At 41.7% G+C, this 21,300-nt stretch overlaps 2 protein-coding genes across 2 annotated transcripts; both read right to left on the bottom strand.

Moving 5' to 3' along the window:
• Positions 1-1,070: 1,070 nt before the first annotated feature.
• Positions 1,071-5,360, bottom strand: LOC135072093 (probable G-protein coupled receptor Mth-like 1). The gene is made up of 4 exons (XM_063966043.1): positions 4,071-5,360; positions 3,903-3,981; positions 2,164-2,490; positions 1,071-1,781 (listed from the first exon to the last, which is right to left on the bottom strand). The coding sequence occupies exons 1-4, from the start codon at positions 5,059-5,061 to the stop codon at positions 1,400-1,402; spliced, it is 1,779 nt and encodes a 592-aa protein (XP_063822113.1). The 5' UTR covers positions 5,062-5,360; the 3' UTR covers positions 1,071-1,399.
• Positions 5,361-11,200: 5,840 nt separating this feature from the next.
• On the bottom strand, positions 11,201-19,502 carry LOC135072092 (protein-tyrosine sulfotransferase; the record flags this gene model as incomplete). Its single annotated transcript, XM_063966042.1, has 4 exons — positions 11,201-12,129; positions 18,654-18,778; positions 18,852-18,980; positions 19,068-19,502. Coding segments are annotated over 4 exons (915 nt in total), but the record flags the coding sequence as incomplete, so codon positions are not given.
• Positions 19,503-21,300: the final 1,798 nt, after the last annotated feature.

The raw sequence follows: 21,300 nt of genomic DNA, 5'->3' as shown, positions 1-21,300 counted from the left end.
GTTTTTTTTTTAAATAAGTATCATTGAATACACTTAATTGAATACTTGGCATGCAGTCTTCTCTACGTGGGTAGCATAATAATAGCATCGATGCATTTGCGCGGACGCAGCGTGATGGATGCGTCGCTCTCGTCCCCTCCTCGCCGCTATCCGTGCATTGCTGTTGTGATGCTCGATTACGAACGAATTGTTACTAAACGATTCTAGTCTGTAATCGCTATTGTCGCTATTCTCTATTGTTAGCGATAAGTCCCCCTCCCCCCTCCTCGGCTCCTCCCGTCGCCGTCTTTATCTGCTCGGTGCGAGTCAGTATGACGAATGCCCGATTGAATGATATAAAATTAACGAATTTCGAAATTCTCACTACACAATCTACACGTATTCACTTCACTGCTGCATGTTTATTCTTTATAAGATTATTAAACATCCGTAATTTGAAGCCTAATAAAAAGTATACCTACCAATTATTATTGACTGTGGTGTCTATACATAAGATACAAGTTAACCAATACGTCATTATCGAGCACGATGAAGAAAAATAACACCAAACAAACCATAAACTGAAGCAAGAAGTGTAAGATGATAATGCAACGTTCTTTGTGCCCGTGTCGCGACCGATGACGCGGCGACGGTGTGGTCACGCGCGGATTCCAATCAAACATCATCCACGACCCAAGTCCACGACTGACTATTTTAACCAAATTATGTAACTGGATTACTTATTTGTGAACTTTATTTTGTTTTTGCTTCATTTAATCCCAAATTATCGAGAACCCAGAGAAATCGTAACGATTGACAGTAAACTCAATCCTAAAATAAGTTTAGTGTTTTTTTCTTTTCAAAATGTTGTATATGTTTAAATAATGTTGTTGGACATACTAATGCAGAAGTGCAAGTATTCTTTCAAATAATTACAACTAAAAAATAGAATTTGCGAAAAATATGTCGCAGCGTTAGGACGTGCGAACAAAAGATATAAACGCGCCGCCCGCGCTCGCGCCTCGCGCCCGGAACACTCGTGTCTGGTATGGGAGTATTTGTGGGAGGGAAGATCAATCAAACACCAGAGATCAATTTCACAATATATTTGTTACTTTTGTTTAACAGCCAATCAAACGGGGCAAGAGCGACCCCGACGCCTCGTCGGGTTTACAGATTTTTAGATACGTACAATATCTACAATCAAATAACATACATATACAAATGTGTACGCGACGCTCGTACAAAGGTACAACGTGACTTACGATTACACGGGAGCCTCCAGGCGGCTTCAAAACGTTCACAGTACATCGTATCATACGAAACTACACTCGTAATCATCATCAAAAATATAAATATAAAAATAATACTGAACAATAAATACGTAGGAGCGTCCATCGCAATTGAAAAGTTCGGGCGCTCAGCACACTGTCTCCATGGGGATCTTGGGCGGCGGCGGCGGCGGCGAGGCGGCGGCGGCGGGCGCGGCCGTGGTGTGCGTGAGCGACTCGCCGCACGACGGCAGGTGCGTGGACGAGTGCGTGGCGCGCTGCGCGGGCGCGGCGGGCGCGCGGCCGCACCAGCGCCGGCAGCACGACGCCGCGGCGCAGCGCTTCAGCGCCGCCCACGCGTGCGGCTGGCAGCCCACCACCAGGAAGATGAACACGCCCTGCAGCGCGTTCAGCAGGTCCGTGGCGTACCACACGTAGTCGGGCCCGCCGCACGCCCACGACACCACGTCCGCGCCCCACGTCACGCCCATCACCACCACCAGCTTGGCGCACACGCGCCCCAGCGCGGCCCTGGAACCATACCACGACGGTTAGATACTGTCTCAGCTAGACTCGTGATACGGTTGATACGGTTCGTAGACCGTACCGTACGTGTACCTATTAATCATTATCAATAATGTAAGGCAATGCCTCCCCGATCACATCCCTAAGCAGGCTCTGGATTGGAATCCCCAAGGAAAACGCAAACGTGGTCGACCCAGGCAAACTTGGCGGCGCACTGTAGCGGACGAGGCGAAGAAGATCGGCAAGACCTGGAGCGAGATCAAGCGAGAAGCTCAAGACCGAACGAGATGGAGGACTGTTGTGGACGCCCTCTGCCCCATCTAGGGAACATAGGACCATAAGTCAAGTAAGTCAAGGCAATGCCTCGTTAATACCGGCAGATGCCTACCTCTCCGATGTGGACTTGACCTCGTCGCGGCGCCAGAGGCCGCAGGTGAGCTGGCGCGTGGTGGAGACGAAGAGCGCGAGGTTGACGAGCAGCAGCACGCCGACGGGCCCGAAGAAGTAGACGAAGATCTCCATGTCGCCGTAGAACCAGCAGCGCTGCACGGCGAAGCGCGGGCGCAGGAAGGGCGCGGCGCCGGCGCCGGGCGGCAGCGCGTCCAGCAGCGCCGCCGCGCCCGCCACCAGCAGCGGCCCGCCCCACGCGTACAGCATGTACACGCGCAGGCGCCACGCCTCCTGCCCGCGCTCCAGGCTCGTCGGCCGGAAGTCGCTGCAAACACCGCACCGCGCCGTTAGCCTCACTCTACCCGCACCGAGCCACGCGCCGGTCGATTCGGGAACGTTCATAGGATAGCGAGAGCGGAATAGTTCCGGTCAAAGATAAAATTACATAGTTCCCCAAAGATAATAATCTTTCGCAGATGTTTCAGCAGTGTGAAAACATAAAAACAGTTATCTCTATGATATCGCCCCAAGTTTTAGGATATTTTCGGTATCATTAGGTATGTGTATTTAACACTTTTTATGCCAACAAACATGATGTCATGTCCATAGCCTACCTATTCTTTCGTTTATAATTTATTTAATTATAAAAATTGAATGTCGACCAGCTTTAACTACAAAAATCCTATTACAGAGTAGCACTAGCAGTATCATGATATTAATTAATAGTTAGTTACCATTACAATTTCATTTAAGTAAGTATGTAGGTATCGTATTATTCATTAGTTGGCAGTTGCTTTCGAAATCGACAACCTCAAATACCTACTACCACAAAATGAGGAGATTATTTAAACTATTGAATAGGATGCAATGTTCTGCATCGAATACCTTAGTATACCTAGCCTACCTAGGTAGGTACGATAGGTAGGTAATGGTAATGGCTAGCACATAAATAGCTATATTTAAATCGCGAACAAGGAACTTCGGCCGTTACCTATGAAAGGATTGAAAGAAATGAAAAGAAAACTGGAGTTAACCTTTATAGTTACACTAGCTTTTGGCCGCGGTTTCACCCGCGTGAAATTTAGTTTTCCACAGATCGTCATAAATTATAGCCTATATGTCATTCTGGGTTATAAACAATAATACTGTAAAGTTTCATTAAAATCCGTTCAGTAGTTTTTGCGTGAAAGATTAACAAACATCCAGACATCTAAACTTTCGCATTTATATAATATTAGTAGGATTTGTATCTCATTTTTTTGTAAAACTGACCGTAGCTGGCTTATTCAGCTTCACCACGCTTCATCGAACATTTGGTGAGTAGATAGGACCTACGAAGAGCTCTTCTAATACATCAAAATTTATAAATAAATAAATCATTTATTGTTCATGACGTGAGTTGACGTGCTAGAAAATAGCACAAAACTGTACCACAAAAAAGAAAATAGAATCCTATTTTGTATTGTTTAATGTAACTTAGGCCCAGTTTTTGATTCGTAGTTAAACCAATAGTCAAAATGACAAGTGGTTTAGATAACAGAAATTTCTTTTTTCGAACAATGGTTAACTTACTACATTTTTTAACTATTAGTTAACATTTTGTTATTATTTAAGCATTAGTAGCAAAATTTAACAATGATTTATTTTAACTATGAATAAAAAAACTGGGCCTTAGTTGCCTAATTAAACAAAAAATCTTAAGTAGGTATAACCACATAATAATATGGTATAACTCACCGGAAAGTCCACCAAATGTTGAAACACATCGTGTTCAGCCAGAAGAAAGCCGAGAGGAACAAGAAGTGCATACAGACGGCTGCGGCGCGGCACATGCAACAAACATCACGGTCAGCACCACGTCACCCACCAGCGCACAATCCCGAGGAGACTTCACCGCCGGCTCACCTAACGCGCGGCACAGCGTGGGCGGCACACGGTCCGCCGCCAGCTGCGTGGCCGCCAGCAGCACGTCGCCCAGCATCAGCGCCGCCACGTAGTGCGTCTGGCAGCGCCAGTGCAGCGCGTGGTGCGCCGCCGGCAGCGCGAAGCCCGCCGCCAGCGTCGCCGCCAGGAACGCCGCGCCCACGGCCAGCCCCGCGCCGTACAGCACGTGCCGCGCCGCCTGCGCCGGCCGCGACGCGCGCGCCGCCGCCTCGCACGCCAGCACGCGCGCGCCCGCGCCCTCCGCCGCCACCGCCTCCGCGCACCACGCGCCCGCCGCCAGCCGCGCGCCGCCCGCCAGCTCCAGCGCGCCGTCCGCCGCCAGCCGCGCGCCCGCCAGCGCGCCCGCCACCGCGAAGCGCGCGCCCTCCGCGCACGCCGGCCAGCCGCCGCCCACCGCGCTGCCGTTGGCCAGCGCCCGCAGCTCCGCCGCCGCCTCGGCCGCGCGCGCCTCGTCCTCCACGCAGCGCGTGCCGTCGAACGCGCGCGTCTCGGCGCAGCACTTGCTGGGCGGGCGCGGCGCGTCCACGGCGCACACGAGCACGGCGTGGCCGTCGGCGCAGTAGCGGTCCAGCGGCAGCGCGGCCGCGGCGCTGCGCAGCAGCAGCGAGCCGTTGTTGGCGAGCAGCGCGTACGGCGCCGAGTGCTCGGGGATGGCGCGCAGCTCGTCGCACGCGGGCACCGCCGCCTGCGCCAGCTTCCAGTGCTGCGGCAGCTGGCCGCGGGGCAGGAAGGTACCTCTGGCCGGCGCGTACACCAGCGGCTCCCATGTGAGGTTGGCTGCGGGCTGGCAGGCGGCGGCGACGCTCGAGCGCGCCATCGTCTCGAAGCGCAGCGCGTCCGGCGCGAGCTCTTGTCCGGCGGGGCAGCAGCGCGGCACGGCCGGCGCCGCCGGTCGAGCGCCGCCGGCCGCCGCGCCCCAAAGGCTCCACACGACGAGACACGTCGCTATCATCTCGTCGTGCTTCCGGCGCTCACCGGTCTTGGAGGGATGACAATATTATACTCATATCTCCGCGTCAAGAAATCGGTAACACTAAAGTTCGCTTTAAATTAACCGCTTGCAACCATTCGGTATCCAAAATAATTCACAACTTCATGAGCACTGGTAGAAAACATGTTCACAGAACGCGGGCGATGTCGAACACGTGCGACGGAGTTAAGCCGGCATGGAGCGCAACCTCCCGCTCTGGGAGCTGGCACGAGACTGGCTGGCGAAGTGACGGGCGACTGGCGCGTGGCGCGCTCGCTCGCGGCCGCAGACAGCTGACTGGCGCGCAGCAGCAGTCGCGGGGGGAACTCCACAACAATAACAACATACTTAAACTACTTACTTGCTCGCTGCACCGCTCACCGCAAAGCAAGCCAAAAAGCTTTCTCCTCAAAGCTCAAAAAGCAAGCCACTCTTTTAACAAATTACCTTTCTTTGGTGCCGCCGCGGCAAGGTAAATTTCGTTATAACTACATGTAATACTTACTTACATACTTAACACCCAGAAGAAATTAAAATTCATCATTTAAAATTTTCTACCCGGCCGGGAATCGAACCCGGGACCTCTCGGTATAATAGTCCGTTCTGAACCACTACACCAAATTATTATGTAGGTATTTATCTAATTATTTATTATAGGTAGGTACTACATGGTACTAGGTATTATTTGGTGTACATAAGTAAGTTAGTATAGTTAGGTAGGTAACCATAATAATATTTTTTTTATTATCTACGATAACACGGCATTTATGACCTCAATTACAGTAATGTAAATTGTTGTGTTTGATAGAAATCATATTTTATATTATTTTTAGAGCATTAAAAGTATCAAAAGCTTGTTTTTTCAAAAAGCTTTTTTTTATTTTTTAATAGCTGTGCCCGCGACTTCGTACCCGTGGAAATCAAATCGTAATTTTCTCATGTTTTCTCACCGTTTAAACTTTCCCTGGACTATAAATATCATTTTAAAACCAAATCGGTCCAGCCATTCTTGAGTTTTAGCGAGACTAACGAACAGCAATTCATTTTATTATTTTTATTATACAGGATGTTTGGTGTCAACTTAGAATTCGATTTAAAAAAAATTACCAAGTGCGTGTCGTGCTACGTGCAGTGTAGGGTTCCGTAGTTGTCCGTCGTTACCACAATATATTATTTCGGAAGCAAGCAATGTCTTCATCTAAAGTCACTTTTAATATTTTCTTCTAATGATTTTTTATTATAGGTAAGAAATTGTATAATACATGAGTTATACGACTATTACTATGGACTGCTTTTGTCTGACAATAAATGATTTTTATTTTATTTATTACTCTTAAACTAACTGATCTATCTTCTTCTTCCTCTTTTCGTGTCGACAACAAACCTATACAGTGTTAGCCCAAAACTCCGCCACAAGAGTGGCGTTGTCAGCAGCACTCATCAAATCCTCCTGAGTGCAGTTGCTTGGGCACTCAGCGCACGACATCAGGTGCTTCACAAAACCGCACCTGCACTCCATGCTTAAGCCATCCAAGAATCCCCACCTAACCATACTACTTATTATTATTCTGTGATACTACGGCCAACCTGCGTCCGAAGTCTATTTAAAGACTTAGCCGCTATAGTTTTCCTTGAAAGTTCATAAAAAGCACTATTATCATGAATTTTAGAGGGGGGGGGGGGGGAAACCCTACTTGAGCAAAAATTGGCACTTTAAAGTTTAATAATTTGCAAACTGATCCCTAAATGGAAAAATAGTCTTAGAAACCTTTAAGCCATTTTAAAAGACCTATCCAACGATAAGTACCTCCACATAATGGGGTGAATGAAAAAAAAATCATCCCCACTTTACATGTAGGGGAGTTACCCTAAAAAAAATATTTTTTCAAAATTTTATTTTACCGTTTTGTCGGCGTGATTAATATACATACCTGCACAAAATTACAGCTCTTTAGTGCCAATAGTTTCCAAGCAAAACCTCGGACAGACAGACAGACATTAAAGAAACTATAAGGGTTCCTTGTCAGGACTACGGAACCCTAAAAAATGAATAATGATAATGGATTGCCAATGATCTTAAAAACATCTTTAGCTTCTCTTCTTTCCAATTTATCACATGTAGTAACTAGATATTGAAATTCGTCAAAAATTCAAATTTTATGGAAGAACGGAACGAGGCAGCTTTTGCCCTTCATCTCACCTGGAAAGTGATGATTAGGCCAATGGTGGAAGGGAACTTCAACCATAGAAGAAACCCCAAGGGTTTATAGCCCAGTGAAATAGGTTCAATGGAAAACTAGGGTGAGCGATATCGATTTATATCGCGAGAAAGCCACCTTAACAGTTGAAGCCTAACCGCAGCTCTACAAACCATAAGCGGATCAATCTAATGAACCCGTGAATATTATTGCTTTTTACCGAAAAAATTCACGCATGTCTCCATTTTTACGCCTTTACGTGCTCTGTGGGCAAGAAAATTCATACCTACTTATTGGCTTAAAAAATCAGGAAAAATAATGTATAGGTTCCCTACTTTTCACAAATTTTGAAGGAAAACTATTAACGGCTATGATAGATCGGTTACCTACTTTAAGAGTACCTACCTAATATCACAGTATATTATACAGGGTGTTAGGTAAATGGGTATATGAGCCGACACTAGCCCATGTTAACATGGTCATATAAATGGTATGGTGAACTCAGAAAACTGATATCTTCATTTTAATTATTTTAATTTTCATACAAATCGGGTTTTATAAAATTTATTTTGTATGAAAATAAAAAAAATTAAAATGATGATATCAAAGGACATCATCCATTTTGGTCCAAAATTAAAAGTGCCGGCCAAAAAATAAAAGTGCTGTATTCTGATAAAATACGTCCGCCTTAGCATTTATTACTATGGCACCAAAGCTGTAGCACCACTGTGCATCGTAGTATTTGAGTTCTAAAAATATATGAAACGACTGACTTTGATCTCAAATACTACGACGTACAGTGGTGCTACAGCTTTGGTGTCATAGTAACAAATGCTAAGGCGGACGTATTCTGTCAGAATACAGCACTTTTTTTTTTATTGGCCGACATTTTTGATTTTGAACAAAAAATGTATGAATCGTCGATGAATTTTAGATCTCAAATACTCGACGCACAGTGGTGCTACAGCTTTGGTGCCATAGTAACAAATGCTAAGGCGGACGTATTCTGTCAGAAGACAGCACTTTTTTTATTGCCCGACACTTTTGATTTTGAACAAAAAATGTATGAATCGTCGATAAATTTTAGATCTCAAATACTCGACGCATAGTGGTGCTACAGCTTTGGTGCCATAGTAACAAATGCTAAGGCGGACGTATTCTGTCAGAATGCAGCACTTTTTTTTTTATTGGCCGACACTTTTGATTTTGAACAAAAAATGTATGAATAGTCCATGACTTTTAGATCTCAAATACTCGACGCACAGTGGAGCTACGGCTTTGGTGCCATAGTAACAAATGCTAAGGCAGACGTATTCTGTCAGAATACAGCACTTTTTTTTGTTGGCCGGCACTTTTGATTTTGGACCAAAAATATATGAAACGTGGATGATGTCCTTTCTGACTTCACCATACCATTTATATGACCATGTTAACATGGGCTAGTGTCGGCTCATATACCCATTTACCTAACACCCTGTATACCTACTGTGGTTGTAGTTTTCGTACTAAATCTGTTGATGGCGATTCGAATACGCAAACGATTCGAACTCGAGTTTTTCGTGCTAGCCGTACAGTATATTGGGTCTATCTGTCACCGTAAAATCACAAAATTGTGAATTCCGTCAGATTATAATCTGATGCTGCTTTTACACTGCGCGGAAATTAGCCAACTCAAGTAAAAAAAAAACAGTGGGGTGGGGATGAAAAATGAATGAATTTCATCCCCACTCCTCTGTTTTTTTGACTTGACTCGGCAAATTTTCCGCATAGTGTAAATCCAGCATGACGTAGTTAAATTACAATCTAACCTAACCTAACCCACTGTTAGTTTACAATCTAAAGCATTATATTATAAACTGACGAAGTTCACAATTTCACGTTTACATTATCTATACCCAGGGTTCGAAATTATCAAGATAATTAGATAATTACGCTTCATGATAATTATCTAATATTATATAACTATCGGATAATTATCAGATAACTATCGGATAATTATCAACAGCATGCATACATATGTCATATTGTTTCATAAGAAAATCTCATGTTACATTGTTTCAAGTCGAGTTATTCGTTGCGAATGTTGCTTTGGAAAATAGAAAAAAATGTGACGCTATATTTAACGAGTGATCGTTGTGGAGGCAAATAGATAGGATTTATAACTAAACTATCTTTGTTGAATAACTCCCACTAGTAGACGCAAATGCGGAAAAACACTTTCGGAAACTTCGATTACAATAATACTTTCACGAGCGAATTTTTTTGTTATTATCAACCGATAATTATCAATCTGTTATTATCACGATAATTATCCTTTCGAACCCTGTCTATTCCTATTTACCACAAAAAGTCAAAACTTCTACGTTTACAATAAGTTTCCAAGACTTATAGCGCCATCTAGATACATTTGGTTAAAACGGTTGCTGTTGTTCTCATCAAGCAAATAACCATGTTCTACGTTCTTATAAACCAGTTCTTGGTAACATGAAAAGCTAACAATAGAGGGCACTGTTTAGAGACATTGGCTTTTTTTTTTTATTTTGTATGGAAACGCAAGCAGCACGCCAGTGTCCGGACCACACGGACAGTCAGTAGGTATTATGTCTATGTGAACACCTACTTCCGAAGATCCGACATAATAGAAATTATCTTCTATATACAGTGTGTCCGGGCATGTAGTGATCAAACTTTAAGGGCGTAATCTATGGGCAATTTTATCGATGAAAATACTTTAAATTTGGGGCTTGACGAATTTCTCGCAAAAATACAAGGATTTAAGTTTTTAATTTTTAGTTTTCACCTCTTCCTTCAAAAACAAGTGAAAGCGTGGGTAGCTTAACATTAATAAGCAAATATTTTATATCATGCGATAGCCAATAAAATTATCTATTAGTAAAAGTATAAAACAGACACAAGTTTCATACATTTTATGGGAGTAAGAATGGTTTTAATTAGAAAAATACATGACTTTTTTCACTTCTTTTTCAGTTATTTTCCAACACAAGAAAAACCAGGTCGTTAAAGTATGTTTTATTTGCATTGTATTGTTAGTATTTGAGCTATTTTACAAAACGAATATAAATTTATTAATGTACGTCTATTAGTTTCGACATTATTGATGAACAAAGATACCCCTTCCCAGCGGTTTCCATAGCGCACGCGACATGCAAAAATGCACTGCCTGAAAGAATCACATAACCTATTCCGATTACGCTATGGAATCGCTGGGAAGGGGTATCTTTGTTCAACAATTACATCGAAACTAATAAACGTAGACTAATAAATTTACATTCGTTTTGTAGAATAGCTCAAATACTTAAAACACAATGCAAATAAAACATACCTTAACGACCTGGTTTTTCTTGTGTTGGAAAATAACTGAAAAATAAGTGAAAAAAGTCATGTATTTTTCTAATTAAACCCATTCTTACTCCCATAAAATGTATGAAACTTGTGTCTGTTTTCTGCTTCTACTAATAGATAATTTTATTGGCTATCGCATGATATAAAATATTTGCTTATTAATGTTAAGCTACCCACGCTTTCACTTGTTTTTGAAGGAAGAGGTGAAAACTAAAAATTAAAAACTTAAATCCTTGTAATTTTGCGATAAATGGGTCAAGCCCCAAATTTAAAGTATTTTTATCGATAAAATTGTCCATAGATTACGCCCTTAAAGTTTGATCACTACATGCCCGGACACACTGTATATAAAAGAAAGTCGTGTTAGTTACTCCACTTATAACTCAAGAACGGCTGAACCGATTTAGCTGAAAATTGTCAGGGAGGTAGTTTAGAGCCAGGAGAAGGACATAGGATACTTTTAATCCCGTTCGAAATTAAAAAAAAAGTGTGCTTATTTATTGCCATTAAGGCGGAACAAAGTTCGCCGGGTCAGCTAGTTATTAAATAAAAATCAAATAAATGTCAAATATTTAAAATTTTATTTACATTTCATAATGTTACATTGCACAATCATTATCATTAAATTAAATAAAGTAAATAAATGTATGTACATTTGGCTATCTACAATAATAGTATGTATTTTTTAAATTTAATAACAATTAACCGTTAACCGGTAGAACTGCAATTACGATAACGAGTGTTTATTGTTCCTAGCCTCGGCCGGATTCAAAACAATTATTCATTTACGTACCGAAACGAATCAGCGAAACAACTTCGCGACAATCTGTCGTCAGGACCATTGCAAATATTGCAATTGCTTTGCGCACACTTTAATCGAAATTTGTCGGGATTTTAGAAGCCTTCATTTAAAAATAATAGTATTATCTGCCTTGGCACAAGAGATTTATACCTACATGCGTCAATATTTAAGAACACACTCTTCAAACTTTATCGGTCAATGCATTCACAGCGGTAAATGCGTCAAAACTGTCAAATGCAAGGTTACAAAAAACTGTACAGTTTCGTGCGATCATTATGAGATTCTATTAGTATCGAGTGGTGGGTGGCCGACTACGTTACAAGTTATTCAGGTCGGAGTCGGTCTCGGGCCTCGCGGGCCGCGCAACCATCCGGCGCCGTCGCCTGGCGGGCCGCGAGTCCTGCCGGAGCGAGGGAGGTGAAATGAAAGGCGGGCGGCGGCTGCAGGCGTGTATTGGCGGACTAGGGCGGCGGCGGCGGCGAGGCGGGCGCGGGCGCGGGCGCGCGGCGGTGCGCGGGCAGCGCGTCGTAGCGCGGCGGGTTGGCCCAGGGGTCGTAGCCCAGCACCGACAGCATGGGCGCCAGCTCGGCCATGTCGGCGCGCACGTCGGCCGGCAGCTGGCCCACCCACTTGTCCAGCGCGTCGCGGTTCACGGGCCGCACCACCTGGTCCGACGACCGCTCCACGCTGTGGGAACGTCACACCCGTTCGTTAATTACTTCGGCCCACAAGAGGCGGTGGGCGTTGACCCCGCTGTTCTTCGTCGTCTTTTTATGAGACACATGGTCAGTACACCTATGTAGATTGTAGGTACACTAGTCTATACTTCATTGCTATTATTATAAAGTTGAAGTCGTATGGGCTATCCAACACAAAAATATTTTTTCAAATCGTACCAGTAGTTTCTGAGATTAGCGTGTCAAACAAACAAACTCTTCAGACTTATAATATTATAAGTAAAATAAATTCGTCGCCGAGAAGTCGGTAATCTTACATTTAATATGAAATACAACAAATTATATTTAAAGGAATGGTAAAGTTATGGCACTTCATAAACATTCGGTATGTCGAACAAACATATTTAATTTTGATGTTTGAATAAGCATTCACTTATTTCACTTATGTCATGTCGCATTGAAGCGATAACTGTTAGTAGCGGGACATGTGATATAGTTGATGATCTGTCCTCTATACAGGGTGTCCCGTAATGTAACGTCAAGCCGGAACTGGGTGTTGAGGCAAGTTATGCTGGTTATCAGAAAAATATAAAAAAAAATCTGTGTGGCATATTTTCAAAATAATGGGCATTTAAAAAAAATCAAAAATTTCTACTCCAGGTGACGGTCTTTTTACTCGTGTTGCCACAAATCTTCACTTTTTCCAAATTTTTTTTTTGTTATGTAACCCTGAATAATGCTTCTCTAAATTGTTATCAAAATTACAAAACCAGCTGCTCCAGCTTGGATGAAAAAAATACATTATTCCCAAAAAAATTTTCAAAATAAAAATTTTGCCTAGTTTAAACTGACTGTACTGAAAAGAAATTGTACTACGCGAGTGTGGCAAGTGACGTCATAATTTGGCGCATTTAGTAAGGATTCCAAAATGGTATAACACTTGGTAAATTCTTGCTGTAATTGTCGACAATTTTTGGTTTTTTGGAAATAATCCCGTTTTTAACTTTATCTACCTTGGTTAAAAATTATTATTCTAATGTGCCCAAAATTCAAGTTTCTGGCTTAAATGAGGTGGAGAAGCCATTTTAAAAGGTATGAGCGGGACGGAGAGGGCCATCTTACCAAGCAGGGATGTTATGAATATCCGTAACCGTAACCGAAACTATCGGATATCCGAAATAAAAAAATATCCATAACCGTAACCGAAACTGATTCAAAAGTTACGGATAGTTTCGGATAAAGCCGGAGTCTAAGGGTAGGGTGGGTAGTCGAACAGTGAACCAACCAGATACGCTGAACCACCGCCATATTTCAAAAAGTATGACGTTGCCAGTTCCACCGAACGAGTCACTACGTGTCTCGTGGATGCCCTTACCCTCTCCCGTAGTGCGCCGGCGACTGTGGCTAAGGTGTGAAGTGTGGCTGCGAATTCTTTGTTTCTTGACGACAAAAGATAGTTTTTTTAGTTATGCTTTACGATTTTTGTATATTTTGCTATTTATATTAAGTACGAAATCTATTTGGTATCAAAATTATTGTAGTTTTATCTGTATAATGAGCACATTCCGTGATGACCATTCCGCGTACTTCTTATTGTTTGTGAACTCATAAGTTGAATAGTGTATGTTTTGAACAGTGAACCAGGTTTTCAAAGTACACAGTGAACCGGTTGACTGTTTTTTAGGGTTCCGTACCTCAAAAGGAAAAAACGGAACCCTTATAGGATCACTTTGTTGTCCGTCCGTCCGTCTGTCAAGACCCTTTATCTCAAGAACGCGTGAACGTATCAAGCTGAAATTCACATGAAATACTCAGGTCTATTGTCCCTTTAAGCTGTGAAAATATCAAACTTCTAAGCCAAGCCAATCAAAAGATACAGCCGATTATGTCGATATTTTCAACAAATTTTCGACACTCGCAAAGGAATCAAAACCTACAGGATACTTCCCGTAAACTCAGAATCTTGAAATTTGGCATAAAGCATTGTCATATAATGCAAATATAGGAAAAATTGCGAAAATTACATTTTTTTAGTTATATAATATAATAAAAATATTTTAATAAAATGAAACTTACTACCTTATTTCTCACGAACGAATAAAGGTATCAAATTGAAATTTATACCAAATACCTAGATCTATTGTCCCTTTAAGAAGTAAAAAAATCAAACTTCTAAGTTAACGCGATCAAAAGATACAGCAGTTTATACCGACACCTTAGACGAATTTCCGTCACACGCTAGGGAATCAAAACCTACAAGGTACTTCCTGTGAACTCAGAATCTTGAAATTCGGCACGAAGCAACGTTATATAGTACAGATAAAGGAAAAATTGCGAAAATGATAAATTTGAAGTTATATAAAATTTAAAATATTATTTTTGCTTACATGACATAAAATATTTTTTTAATAATTATAAACTTACTACCTACCCTTTTTCACATGAACGCGTAGAGATATTAAAGTTGAAATTCATATCAAACACTTCTTAAATCTAATTGCCTCTAAACTGTGAGAAATTCTAAATCAACGCAAAAATTCAAAACGCTGAGGTAGGTACCTACCTATAATGCAAATATAGGAAAAATTAATAAATAAAAAATAATCATACCGCATATTTTTTTTTTATAAAACTCCGGACTTTGACGTAATTTTGGTTTAAGTGAAATGAATGGTGTCCATTGGCATAGCTACAGGTTTTACCTTAGAATACTTGTTTTATATTTGTAGATAGTTACCCACCCTGCCTAACCCTTTCGGACCGCTCCAATACAATTGTGCGGGTTACAAAATCGAGATTATCTCATTAGTTTTACATCGGAAGTGGATGGGCTGAGTATCGTACGATTGTGCGGGATGCGTTCTTTCACCTCCCGTGCAAATTTTGTCCGAAGCGCAGTTGGTGAGCAGGTTACAACCTGTACAGTTCATGACTGATTGCGCTCCCCGACTTGGCGAAAGGAAGTACCTACTATGGTTTTATTTCGTAATTGTAGTAACATACAACTAATTGATTAGACAAATAGATAAAAATAGCATCTTTTTGTGATAACAGTGACTACTTGTAAGCAAAGACTTTGGCGTAATGGCTTAACGAACTTTACTGACACAATTGTATCGACGTGGGCCCTACAACACCTCATGCGTATTTTAAGTTTCTCATAATTATTAATTTTTCATGGTTTCCGCACCATGTTTCCGACTTTAAACGACGCTACTATCGCAGAGATGCTCAATGCATCTGGGGATAAGAGCGATGACAACGACAAAAGCTAGTTTCGGCTACTTCAGATGAACTACTCCTCTTCTTCTGATGAAGGCTCAGACATTCATGACGATACATACCTCTGAGTATGCAAGCGGTATAGCAGACGAAGCCCTTCAATCGTCAACATCTTCCAGGAGATGCTGTTCATGATCCAGGAGATATTAAAACTCCATAGGAATATTTCGAGCGCTATATTTACTGTTGAGCTCATGGAACAGATGGTTTTGCCCACAAATCAATATTAAATGGCAAATACTGGTATACAATTGAAACCTCTTTATTCCTTACGGGTTATAAATACGTTTTTCGGAATACAATGCCATTGATAAAATTTCCAAAACCCTTACAATTTTGACCCTCACAATTGTACGTGGGAAGTGAAGGGCCCAGTTTGATACAATTGTTGGTATATGAATTTTCCAAGATGGCGGCGGAAAATCTGGAAAATTATAGCAGATTCGTAATCTGCGGCCCCAAATTACCTGAAATTCATTTTCAAAATTACAAATTTCTTTCTAGTTTAAGCGCGGGTCCGAAAGGGCTAAAAAAAAACCCTAGCTACGCCAAAGCTAGCGTTATTTGATAAGGATCAGATATAAACACAAAATAATCTTGCGTGCATACCAATGTTATTTATACCATTTTGCAAGGGGAAAGGGATTTGTGGTTAGCCCTGACTACTTAAGGACAGGAAAAAATCAAATGATACCGCGAGCTAACTACGAACAGCGCCATCTATTGACAACCGTGCGAACTACGTAGTGTCGTTGCTCGGTGATAGGTGTTGCTGATTGCAGCTCATTGTTACAATACTTTTTATTAAAATCGGATTTTATTCCGGAGGTTTTACAATTTCTTACTACTTTCGCAAATCATTACAAATGAAGAAAGGAATTTACGGTGTGGTACCCTCAATGTACAATTAGATTTCGAGCGATACCACTTTTGGGCATTCTCCTTTTAAGTAGTTACTTTCCCCATTGTAATGTTATGAATTTCATTTTGCAATAAAAATACCATAGTTATGACTCGATTATCGTAATGAACGAACTTTGTAAACCTTGCAGGTTTGTACGGAACCCTCGGTGCGCGAGTCCGACTCGCACTTGTTTATTTAACCACCTAACGGTTGATTAATTACCTAAAGGCTTTAAGAGGCAATTTTCAGTTATTTTTGTTTAAAGAAGGATTTTTCTTTTCAATTGTGTCTTGTGTTATTTTTGTTTTCTGTGATTTTTTAAATGAAGACTGTTTGTTTACCACCAAAAAGGTTGATTATTGATTACTTGAAGGCTTTATTAGACAATGTTTAGTTATTTTTGTTAAAAGAAGCATTTTTCTTTTCATTTGGGTTTTGTGTAAGTTTCGTTGTTATTTTTGGATTCTGTGATTTTTTATGAAGACTGGTTTGTTGAAATAATCATTTTTATTTCCATTTGATTTTTGTGTTGTAAAAATAAAAGCTGATTATCTAAAATTATGTTGTTTATTTTCCAAAATCATAATTTTTACTCGTAATTAACTTTATGGTTCACTGTTGAAATATGGGTGGTTCAGTGAAAACTACCCGTAGTATACAGTGAGCCAAATTTCATTTTTTTTTAAAACCTAATTTAAGTTACCTTTTTATTGCTGAGGCTAATTTTAAGCCTAAAAATTAGAAACCTTATTAAATTACCTGACTGATAAGACCATAATGACATTTCTAGCTTCATTTTTCAGCTAATTAGAGCATTTAGAAAAAAGGCCGGTTCACTGTTCAACGATGCACCCTACAATTATTCCAAACTGCAAAACTCTATGAAATCTGCAGTATACACGCCGCAGCAGCAATGTCGCGCTGCCGATTTCATAGAGTTTTGCAGTTTGCGGTCTGCGGCCCGTCTTGGAATTGTACCTTAAATCTTAATATTTGTTACCAACTTGTCTGGCATTCCCTGGCACCATCTAATATGCCAGCCTGTTTAACCTTTATCATACATAGGTGTCGTCTTAGTTGGTACATAAAGTAGCTATGTGGGTCACGCAGCATCTTGCTATTTGAATTATACCTACATTTTTGAAATTCTAATAATTCCGTAACCGAAATTATCCGAAACTTTCGGATAATCTGAAATGATTTCATATCCGTGACCGTAACTGAAACCGGTATAATATTATTCTAATATCCGTAACCGTATCCATAACCGAAACTTCATATCCTTATTATCCCTGTTACCAAGTACAAGTGCAGGCAGAGCAGGTAGTAAAGGCGCGCGCGCACGGGTGACTTTTGTCACAGTATGTCAACTACTAATTACTGTCATGGTGATAAAAGTTTCTGTGACTGACTGTACGGTAGTCAGTCACAGAAACTTGAATTTTGGGCACATTAGAATAATAATTTTTAACCAAGGTAGATAAAGTTAAAAACGGGACTATTTCCAAAAAAACAAAAATTGTCGACAATTACAGTAAAAATTTACCAAGTGTTATACCATTTTGGAATCCTTACTAAATGCGCCAAATTATGACGTCACTTGCCATACTCGCGTAGTACATTTTTTTTTTCAGTACAGTCAGTTTAATTAAACTAGGCAAAATTTTTATTTTGAAATTTTTTTTGGGAATAATGTATTTTTTTCATCCAAGCTGGAGCAGCTGGTTTTGTAATTTTGATAACAATTTAGAGAAGCATTATTCAGGGTTACATAACAAAAAAAAATTTGGAAAAAGTGAAGATTTGTGGCAACACGAGTAAAAAGACCGTCACCTGGAGTAGAAATTTTTGATTTTTTTTTAAATGCCCATTATTTTGAAAATATGCCACATAGATTTTTTTTTATATTTTTCTGATAACCAGCATAACTTGCCTCAACACCCAGTTCCGGCTTGACGTTACATTACGGGACACCCTGTATAAACGGAAACGGGCTACATGATTTTTGAAAAAGCATCTGCTCTCGTTGCAAGGACACAAATTATTATAAGAAATAAAATGCTTTTAAAACGCAATAGGTATACTAATTAGTTGTGTTCTACGAAAACAAAAGAGTTCGACTCACACGTTCGATTCATGGCCAGACGCAACAATTATTATTCATTTAAATGTGTCGGGCGTCTTCATCCTACACCCAACCCAACCGAAGCGATTCGCTATTCGCTTCCTATTCCCACTCAAGTTGACTTCATGCCGAAAGAACGCTAAAAGCAAATATCTGAACGCTACATCTCATTGTCAGAGCTGAGCGAGCGAGCGAAGGAAGCTAGTCGGTCCCGCGCGCTTACTTGGAGAGCGCGACGCCCCCGGGCTGGTTGATGTAGCGCTCGTGGTGCAGCACGGCGTCGTCCCACGGCAGCCCCAGGAAGCCCAGCACGCGCCGCAGCGTCTCCTCGGGCCGCAGCACCAGTGCCTGCGCGCACGTTTCATTCCGATTACAATTTATCACCCTTGATCGATCAAACCGCAATCGTACTGTTCGTTACCTCGTAGCGAACCAGCAGACACTTGTCCGAGCCGAGAGCTTTACACTGCTGGTACATCAGTTCCACGGCGTGGTTCCACTTCGTCAGGCACTGACGGTACGACGAAAGATCGAACCCGGTTATCGTCACCTGAAATTATAAAATGTCCTTTTTATGATTCAGTCGGTTCGGGCCACACTCGCATCGAGCGGGACGGCACTCTCGGAGGCGACTCACCTTGCGCGTGATGATGGAGTGGACGGTCGCGCGGCCGTCCCGCACCATGAACAGGAACTTGGCGTTCGGGAACAGCTCCAGCACGTACGTGCCCATCTTGAGCACCAGCGGGTCCTTGTTGCACAGGCGCGGCGCCGGGTCGCCGTGGCGCACGATCACCTCGAGGCAGAAGGCGGCGATGGCGTTGTCCAGCACGGCCTTGGACACGCCCGCCTGCTCCAGGCGCACGCTCTCCTTCTGCGAGCGCGCCCAGTGCTGGCGCATCTGCAGGATGCGCGGCACCACGCGCGTCTCCTGGCCGCAGCGCACGTCGGGGTGCGCGTCCAGCATGGCGCGCATCAGCGTGGTGCCCGAGCGCGGCACGCCACCGATGAAGATGAGCGGCAGCTCGCGGCCCGCCACCGGCGCCGCGCCGCCCCGCGCGCCGCCCGCCCCGCCCACACCGCCGGCGCCGCGCCACGCCCACAGCAGCAGCGCGCCCAGCGCCAGCGCCGCGCCCAGCCGCCAGCGCGCGCCGCGCCACATCCCGGCCCGAGCGACGACGCTGCTGACCCAACACGGTAGCCTCACTGATTGACCGATCGATCGCTAGGTAACAAGCTAGTTTGGAAAGGGTATTATGTATACGAGGTATTTATTTAAGTCTTTGTACACTGGAAGGAACTTTACAATAATATGAGAAAAATAGTATCTATCGATAGTTTCTAATTTAATTCATTTAACTAGTTATCGATCACAATCAATGTGTAACTATTCACATAATAAGCTGGCGAACTTCATACCACCAATATAAAGTTGTCTTAACTTATTTATAAAATCTCAATATTTTACAATAGCTTGCAATAGTACATTTTCAATGCTTTCTGAATAAATTTTCTAATACATTCCAAATTTTCCAAGCCTGTTCAATACAAACAAACAAAACAATCATATCTTTATAATATTAGTATAGATGTGAATGGCAATGTTGACTTACAATAGTTCAAGTAGTTCCTGTTATGATAAAATCTGATCCTGGAACAATTTATTCACGATTGATTTTTTGTTATTTAATTTAGCATTTATGTATTTTGGCAACATACAATTTTTTTTCTTCTTATTATTTATTGACACTTCACCGTCGATATAAGACACACATACTCAAAAGAAATTAAAAAACAGGTTATTTTGCAATTATTAATAAATAAATTATCTATAAAATGAAATATGTACTTAGATGTTGAGCTCATACCTAATTATAAGACTTCAGATCCAATTATTAACTTGGCCACCTGTTCAAACAGTAATGTGAGGTCATAATCAAGGTCTGTATTCTGGTGACTACAATACAAGCATATTATGGGTTATGCTTTTATGTCAGCTATACTTAGCTGAAACAAGCTTCTTGTTAAGAAAATGTGTAACTGTGAAAATGTTACAAGTTCCTAAGTAATTGACTATTTTTCATGATGATTCAAATTGCATGCAAATGAAGTCCTTTAGATTAAACTTCGTCCATAAATGAATTAGGTTCCTATTTATCACACAACTTTAAATTATCACCTTCTTCTATTAACACTTAAGTACCTACCTCATACCTTAGTAAAATATGTATAACGTTGTAAAAATAAAAAATAACTATTAGTCACTTACCTACATGAAAAAAACCTAAAAGTTTTTAGATTCTTGCCAACACATCTCCTTGGTGAGACTTTTATTGTTTTTTGAATTGAATTTTCTCAAACAAGATTCTTAAATTTTATTGACCAGATAAAAAAGTACACGAGGTATTCTTAATCAGTACATGAAATTATAACAATAACTAGCTTAACAAATCCCTAGTTTTATTTTAACTGAAAACACAGTTTCATTAATTTCAGGTGAATTTTCCTCAATTTATAATAAAAATAACTGATCTGACACTCGAGCGAACCTGAAATGACACTTGACTGACAGCATCGGCATTATGATGCACAGATAAGAGAGCCTATGTCGTGTCGCGGTGTCGTGACGCCGCGTTTAGACAATCGCGCGAGTGCGTGAGGTGAATGGTGATTGGTGACTATCTATGATGAGCGGCACAGATGAGCGGACATTTTTGTGAACAGCGCGCGAATATCCCCACTTCTCATGCACGGGAAATAAGCCAAGCCAAGTCAATGTGAACACAAACCGACAATGGGGTGGGGATGAAAATTCATTGAAATTCATCCCCACCCACCCCACTGTCTCAGCTTGTATGTGTTCACATTGC

The sequence above is a fragment of the Ostrinia nubilalis genome, chromosome 5, assembly GCF_963855985.1.
Source record: "Ostrinia nubilalis chromosome 5, ilOstNubi1.1, whole genome shotgun sequence".
Taxonomy (NCBI): domain Eukaryota; kingdom Metazoa; phylum Arthropoda; class Insecta; order Lepidoptera; family Crambidae; genus Ostrinia; species Ostrinia nubilalis.
The sequence above is the reverse complement of the archived record's forward strand: the minus strand, read 5'-3'. Positions and strand labels throughout refer to the sequence as shown.